The sequence below is a fragment of the Delphinapterus leucas genome, chromosome 7 (assembly GCF_059928025.1).
Source record: "Delphinapterus leucas isolate spDelLeu-1000000601 "Yukka" chromosome 7, BTC_Dleu_Yukka2, whole genome shotgun sequence".
NCBI classification, from domain to species: domain Eukaryota; kingdom Metazoa; phylum Chordata; class Mammalia; order Artiodactyla; family Monodontidae; genus Delphinapterus; species Delphinapterus leucas.
This window is the reverse complement of record NC_143135.1, coordinates 93,926,923-93,933,824: the sequence shown is the minus strand read 5'-3', so window position 1 is coordinate 93,933,824 and position 6,902 is coordinate 93,926,923. Positions and strand designations below refer to the sequence as shown.

Below are 6,902 nucleotides of genomic sequence, written 5' to 3'. Positions count from 1 at the left end.
TGCTCAGATTTCCTGTAACCAAAACGGAAGTGACTGGGGCAAATCAGACGCTCCCAGCCAGGCCTGAGAAAAGATTGATGTATTTTTTTTTTTCCTTTTGAATTTCAACCCCCAAAATATTCCAGCAAAAAAAAAGGGGGCGGTTGGCCTGGGTCTCCTTCTATGAGCATCAGCTTCCCAGGAGGACAGTGGACTTGCCCACACCCAGGCCACTGCCAGCCCGCGTCTCCCCTGCTCGGCCCGGGATGGAGAGACAGTGGAGCTGGCCGGAAAGGTGGGAGGTGGGCCAGGGGAGCAGTGCTTTGGGGTCAGAAGTTGGGCTGAGGCTGAGGGGTGCGGGCGAGCTGCCCAAGTGCAGTCACCTTTGCTCAGTGACGGAGCCTCGAAGCTTGGCCGGGGCTGAAGGAACTACACGGGTGTGGGTGAGGCTGGCGAGGCTGGCGAGGCGGGAGGGCTGCGGCCGGCGAGCTGGGCGAGGGCGGGGCCGGGGGCTGGCCCTCCACCTCTAACTGATGATCTGCCGAGGTCGGCCGTAGCCTGTCATGCCAGCCTGAGAGGCCCCTCTGTTGCTGCCCATCTGTAGGCCGATGACATGCTTTCCCTCCTGCAGTTGGCTCTCTGTGAATTCCCTCTTATGCTCCTGGGCTTTCCTAGGAGAGGAGGAACCAGGTCAAAGACTTGCCAGGACTGTGTGTTTTCCACCCATCTTTGGTTTCCTGTGTTACTTCCTAGGCCGATCCCATTCCCTCCCCATTTCACCACTCGTTTCCTTATCTAGCTTGCCCCACAGCACAGGCTATGGAGACTGGCTGAGACAGGAGGGTAGAAAGGGAGGAGTCAAGAAGTATTAGGGACCCATTTCCCCCCATCCTAGACTTTCAGTTCACACCTTCCTGGCTATCTGCTTCCCCAAATCACTGTACTAAAGGGTTAGCCCGTCTCCTGCAGAGACCCAAGCTCAGGGTGCAGGGAAACCCTGGTGGCGCATACTTCATAAACCAGTTGGGATCTCCACGGTAGTGTCCATCATTCTTGGTCACTGCCAAGCTGCCCAGGGCCATCAGGGTCCTCTGCACCGCTGCCAGGTCTTTGCCTGTGAGTAGAAAGAGGGGAGGGGAAATGATCTTCAGGACTGTGTAAACAGGACTCCAAGGCAGAGCCTGCCCACGCCTCTCAGAAAATTGGCCAACCCGGGGCAGAGTTGGTCCTAAAATCGAAAGAGGCACAGTAGATCCCAGGGTATCCCACTCCTGCTATGCAGAGCCATCATCATGGCAGTTTTGATCATCCCTCGTCCCTGCCTCACCCTCCTGTCCCCCACCTGCCTCCACCCCTCTTCTCTCTGTACCTTCAAAGAGGTCAACAGTCTGGAACATGTCAGTCTTGGTGACACCATAGTCCTCAGCTGCCTTCAGGAACTGAGCCACCTGCTCCATCTGCTTGAAGACCATGGACGGCGGGTTCTCAGGCACCTTCACCGGCTTGGAGCCATCCGGATACAGGCTGTTGACCAGCTTGCTCAGAATCTGCCGGGTGTAGAAGGTAGCTTGGCACTCGGTTTGGGGGTTCTGCCCCACAACTCCGGCAGAATGGCATGGACCCAGCCCCCCTGCCCCGGGTGCCACTCACCACGCCATTCTTCAGCCAGACCTGGAAGCCCACACGCCCACGGTCCGGGCGCCCCACGTCGGGGCCACACTGCGCTATGATCCACTCCACCAGCCGCTCCTCTAGCTCCTCGTCGTACTTCTTCTCGATTTTGGATTGCACTTCACGGCTCATGCCGTAGGAAGGACCCTTGTTGGCCATGTTAGCGGGGAGCTAAAGCAGCACAAGCCGGAGGAGGGAGAGGCTCAGAGAACAGCTCTTCTGTCCCTGGTGCCAGGCAGGTCTTCCAGCTCTGTGTTGGGCAACCACCCTAGCCGGTTATCTACCTCCCCTTGCTTCCTGGTTTTGTTTCCATGGCACTGCTCACCTGGGCCAGCTCGTCCCCTCAGTCCACGGAGCCTCTCTGAACTTGGAGGCCAGATCTTTGGCAGTCTAGAGCAGGAGTTAGTAAACTTTTTTGGTAAATAACCAGACAGTCATTTTACTGACGGTCATATTTTAGGCTTTGCAGGCCATAAGGTCCCTGCCACTGTAGCACCAAAGCAGCTTTAGGCAGTGTGTAAACAAGTGAGCATGGCTCTGTTCCAATAAAACTTTATTTACACGAACAGATGGCAGGCTGTACTTAGCCCATGGGTTTGATAACCCCTGGTCTAGAGCATTCTTTCTTTGCCAAGATTGACCATGGAGGCACTGCAGAGGCCTTTCGGAAGAGGTCACATTGCCCCTCAAAAGAAAGCCAGCAGATGTCTTTGTCCAGTGAGGCGGTTTGGCGGCTCGGCCCGAAGTTATGGAGGTATCTCCAGCTCTCACTTCTACCAGAAGTGGGAACTCCAGCACTCAGGCTCTCCACCAGCTCAGCTCAGCCTCCTGCCTGCAGCTACAGAGGCCGAAGCTTACCCACCCCTGGAAAGGGCTAGGAAACCAGCAAAGGCCAAGAGCTTTGGGCCAAGAAACTGCACTTCCCCGGGGAGCCAGATGAGAGAGGGCTGCGAGCTGGCATACCCACCGGCTGGCCCTCGTGCCCTCAGGCTCTCACCACGGTGGGAGCCTGAGTAACCAGGAAGCCAGAGTTCTCCAGGGACGTAAGCCAAGAATCTGCCAACCAGAGCATGGGAAGCCCTCCCCGTCCAGACCAGCAGCAGCTACTGCCTTAGGGCCTGGGGCTGGCCTCGCTTAGGAGAGCCCTACAAAGGGAGGGGAGGCTGCCGGAGCGGGGCCAGGCAGGCAGGCCGCTGGGCAGACCGGCATGTGGCCGGCCAGGAGGAACCTGACCTGCCTCAGGTATCAGCCTGGGGTGGTGCCAGAGTTCACCCTTCGAAGAGGAACCGAATGAGGCCAAACCATCCCCTGGCCCTCAGAGAGGTCGGAGGTTGGGAGGAGAGAATGGTCTGCGGATGGAGGTAGTCAGCGCGTTTCCTCAACTCCCTGTCTTATCAGAGCTGAGTCCCTCTCCCCACCCACCCCCATGGGAGGCAGTGAACATCATCGCTTCACATGGGCCCAGCTCAGCCGCCAAACTGCACTTGCCCGGCCCTTCTTTCCCTACAACCGACAACTCCTCTGAGCTCGAATGCCCCGTCTCTGCGGTGAGGATAACGTTATCTACCCCAGAGGGCTGGGAACATTCCATGAGGCCCTGTCTGTGGCTACCGAACACACTGCCTGCCCCTCAGCGGAGCTCCTCAGAATGTCAGTCCTTTGTCCCCAGAGCTGGTCTCCTGGTAGCGACCTGGGAAAGCCAGCCCCTGACCAAGTGGTGAAAAACAGTAAGTGTTCTTCCGGCTGCAGCCTCCACCCCTGTTCAAAATCATTCCCTGAGGGGACAAGGAAATTTGAGAGGAAGAACAGAAGAAGGGGGCTTCCTTGGTGGCACAGTGGTTGAGAGTCGGCCTGCCGATGCAGGGGACATGGGTTTGTGCCCTGGTCCAGGAAGATCCCACATGCCGCGGAGCGGCTAGGCCCGTGAGCCATGGCCGCTGAGCCTGAGCGTCCGGAGCCTGTGCTCCACAACGGGAGAGGCCACAACAGTGAGAGGCCCGCGTACCGCAAAAAAAAAAAAAAAGAAGAAGAAGGGCTTCTCTAAATTCCAGCCACTGGGCAGCAACTCACTTCTCTCTGAGTCTGTTTCCTTATTTGTAAAGTGAGGGCCAAAGAATTCAAAGGCCAAGTCCCTCCCTTCCCCACCCCGATGTGTGTCTCATCCCTGCTTCCCAACCTCCTGAGGACTCCTGGGTGAAGAACTGTGGTCAAAATACACAAGCAGCTGGGACCAGGCCATCCTTCGTCTTGGCCTCCCACCCTCCCTCCTCATCTCAGCCTTCACCGTCCCATCCCAGGCAGCCAAGGTGCAATCCCTGTGGTCCAGGCACCACCACCCTCCCCACCTTCCATGCTCAGACCTTCTTGCCTTCCCCTCCCCACCTCCGCTCCCATCTGCCTTCCCCTCCCCACCTCCCCTCCCATCTGCCTTCCCCTCCCAGACCTCGCGCTGGGCCCGTGAGGAACAGGGTGCCAGCAGTGTGTCCCCCACCCCTAGCTTCCGGTCTCAGGAGATTCAGGACAGTCAAGGTGTCAAGGCTCACAGTGACAAGTACACAAAGTTGTGGCCCCTAGATCCAGAGACAACATTTGGGTTTTGATCAGAACAAAGAAGGGGGATGAAAAGCACCCCCGCCTCCCTCCTGGTAGAGTCTGAAAGTGGAGGGTTCCATGAATCCCTCAAAGTCCTCTGACAAAGCCCTCCCCAGGCCCACCTTGGAGCTGCTGGGGAGGGGAGGGGTGAGGAGAGGGTGAGGGCGAGGGCGGCAGGGCGGCCCACCCAGGGGCCTTTCTAGGCAAAGCCTCCTGGGACAGGATGGACAGGGCAGCCTGAGGCTCTGCTTTGACCCTCCTAGCCTGCGGCTCCATCAGCCTCCCCTCCCCTGAGAAAAATACAAGTCCAACTGCAAAGCTGGCACCTCCTACCAGCAGGAACCCAGAAAAACTGGCAGAACCAGGGGTCTCTGCGGGACTGCTGTGCCCCTCTCTCTTCAGAATAAAACACAGCATGTAGGATGAGCACACGTGCATCTGAGAAGGCAGGAGGGGTGGCTCATCTGAATTCTGGGGACAGAGGAGACCTTTCCGACTCACTGCTGCCCTTTGAAGAGCCACCACTGACGGGAAGCAGCCAGACCCTTGGGGAAGGCCCTGCCTGGCCCTGCCTGCACCACCCAGGCTATCATTCCAAAGCTCCTGGCGGTGCTCAGCCCCACTCCTCTGCCCGGGGGTGGGGTGGGGGCTCCCACTCAGAGTATGGAGGGAGCTGTGTGCCTGGAAAGGCAGCTCTCTCACTGGCCCTGCACCCTGCCACCCCAGCCTGTTCCAGAAGACGAGTCTTGTGGTCCTGCCCACTGCCGCAGTGGCTACCCAGGGGCTCTCTGATGCTGCTCAGGACCTGGGGACCCACCCGTGGGACACTGCTCTCCAGCCCCGGTGTACCACGCGCCTCTTCACCTCCTCGGACATCCTCCCAGGTAGATAGCAGACTACAAGACCTGGGTCTAAACCAACACCACCTGGAGCCTATCACACCCCCGTGGGTGTGACTATGGCTGAAAATGGGGAGCCTCCCTCACCCCAGTTCCCAAGTTTCCACCATCAATCCCTCTGCACCAACCAAGTCTCCCTGGGCATTTCAGTGAGCCCAAGGCTGCCCAGTCTAAGAGATACGGGACTCCGGCAACCCCATCCCACCCATCAAGCTAGGACCAGCTCCGCAGGTGGAGATTAGGAATGCGTGCTGGAAGAGGGTGGGCTGCCCCAGGCAGGGCACCCGAGGCCTTGCCAGCGATACACCCACCGCTACTGCCAAGCCCCAGCCCAACTCCCCTCCATCCCTGGGACAGATGTACTTACAGGCGTTCCTTGGTGCTCGCAGGAAGGAGTGAGCTCTGTCTGGACTTGGAGAGACAGGACGGGACGCTGGCTGGGTGAGGGGTTTAAAGGGCTGCCACCGCGGTGATGTCAGCCTCCCCGCTGCTGGCTCACCCCGGTCCCCTCCCTGCTAGAGGAAACTGGCTCCTTCTCCACCCCCAGCCCCCCCAGTGACTCCGCACAGGCTCCATATTTGGGGAAAGACACCAAGTTGGAGCAGTCTACCGGGGGCTGCCTGAGACATTCTCTGCGTGCTTTGGAGATGGAGCGGGCGGGGGCGGAGCCGCGCTGCCGGCGGGTAACAGCCGGGAAAAGCCTTTTATGGACAGGACCGTGAAGGCTTTCCCTGCTGTCTGGACTTACGGCTGCTCCTTCAACACTGTTTCCTGCCTCCAAGTTTGAGGGGAGGGGGAAATTCAAGAGGGGGCCGTCCAGGGAAAGAGGAAAGAGGCTAGGGGCCCCCCTCCCTGAGGTTTGTGGGGGACTAAGCAGCCACGCTCTCCTCCAGGGGCTTTTGGCTCCAGTGGGAGATAGGAACTCACCTTTACTGAGGACGGGCTACATACCGGGCACTTTGCACATCCGCTCGTTTCATACTCACAGCTGCATCGTGACAGCGAAATTACTATCCCATTTTACAAATGAGGAAACAAGGGCTCGGAGTGCATCTTACCCAAGGTCACGTGGTAAGTCTTGAGTGGCAGAACCTGGGCATCCCTGCCGACCACACCCCGCCCCCTGCTCAGGTTGAGAGTTTACAGTTGGGGTGGGTCTTGAGTTCCACGCTTTAGCTGGGGGTGGGATTTGAGGGTTCAGCAACAGCTCAGTTGACCCTGGCCCCATCCAGGGGGTCTCTAGGGCCTGAGACACCAACACTGGGGTAGGAGGTTCAGAGGCTGCTATCATCCCTCCCTCCCTTTTAAACAGTCCCTACCTACCCTGGAAAACAGACTGGGCCCCATCACCCAGGAAGGAGACCTGCTCAAATCTTGCTTCGGGGGTGGTGGTGGGGTATCGGGAACGGATAGGAAGTGAAGAAAGGTGAGAGGCCTCCAGTGGGGTCTCTGGCCTGCCTGCTGTGGCACCACCCCATCCTAGGGCAGCCTGGCAGGTAGGGACTAACACTCTCCACCACACACCCGGCACCACCAGGAGAGGGACAGCCGGGCCAGGCAGTCTAGGGAGGGTCTGCCCACCACAGCCAGCTCCCGACGCCAGAGCCTAGTGGCGCGAAGAGCTATATTGCCCCCTAGTGGCATCTGCGGGGAAGAGCATGGAGAGGAGCTGGGGATCGGCTAGAGAGGAGCCCAGACCTCCGGTTGTGTCCTGAATTCACCAGCTTCCCCGCTACCCGCCCCCTGCCACCCCCAGCCGCT

At 58.9% G+C, this 6,902-nt stretch overlaps 1 protein-coding gene across 2 annotated transcripts; it reads right to left on the bottom strand.

Moving 5' to 3' along the window:
- Positions 1-64: 64 nt before the first annotated feature.
- Positions 65-6,878, bottom strand: TAGLN (transgelin). Of its 2 annotated transcripts, none has more exons than XM_022559142.3 (5): positions 5,509-6,878; positions 1,630-1,821; positions 1,349-1,526; positions 991-1,093; positions 65-650 (listed from the first exon to the last, which is right to left on the bottom strand). In XM_022559142.3, exons 2-5 carry the CDS (start codon positions 1,807-1,809, stop codon positions 506-508), a joined length of 606 nt encoding a protein of 201 aa, XP_022414850.1. In that variant the 5' UTR covers positions 1,810-1,821; positions 5,509-6,878; the 3' UTR covers positions 65-505. The 2 variants fall into 2 exon arrangements, with proteins under 2 accessions (XP_022414850.1, XP_089771697.1); XM_089915571.1 differs by lacking the exon at positions 5,509-6,878 and adding an exon at positions 1,976-2,509.
- Between the last annotated feature and the right edge of the window lie 24 nt (positions 6,879-6,902).

Coding starts and splice junctions, on each gene's coding strand:
- TAGLN (XM_022559142.3), bottom strand. CDS start 1,809: ATGGCCAACAAGGGTCCTTCCTACGGCATGAGCCGTGAAGTGCAATCC. Junction 1,094..1,348: donor GACTGTTGACCTCTTTGAAG/GTACAGAGAGAA, acceptor TTCTACTCACAG/GCAAAGACCTGGCAGCGGTG. Junction 651..990: donor GATCCCAACTGGTTTATGAA/GTATGCGCCACC, acceptor CTCCTCTCCTAG/GAAAGCCCAGGAGCATAAGA.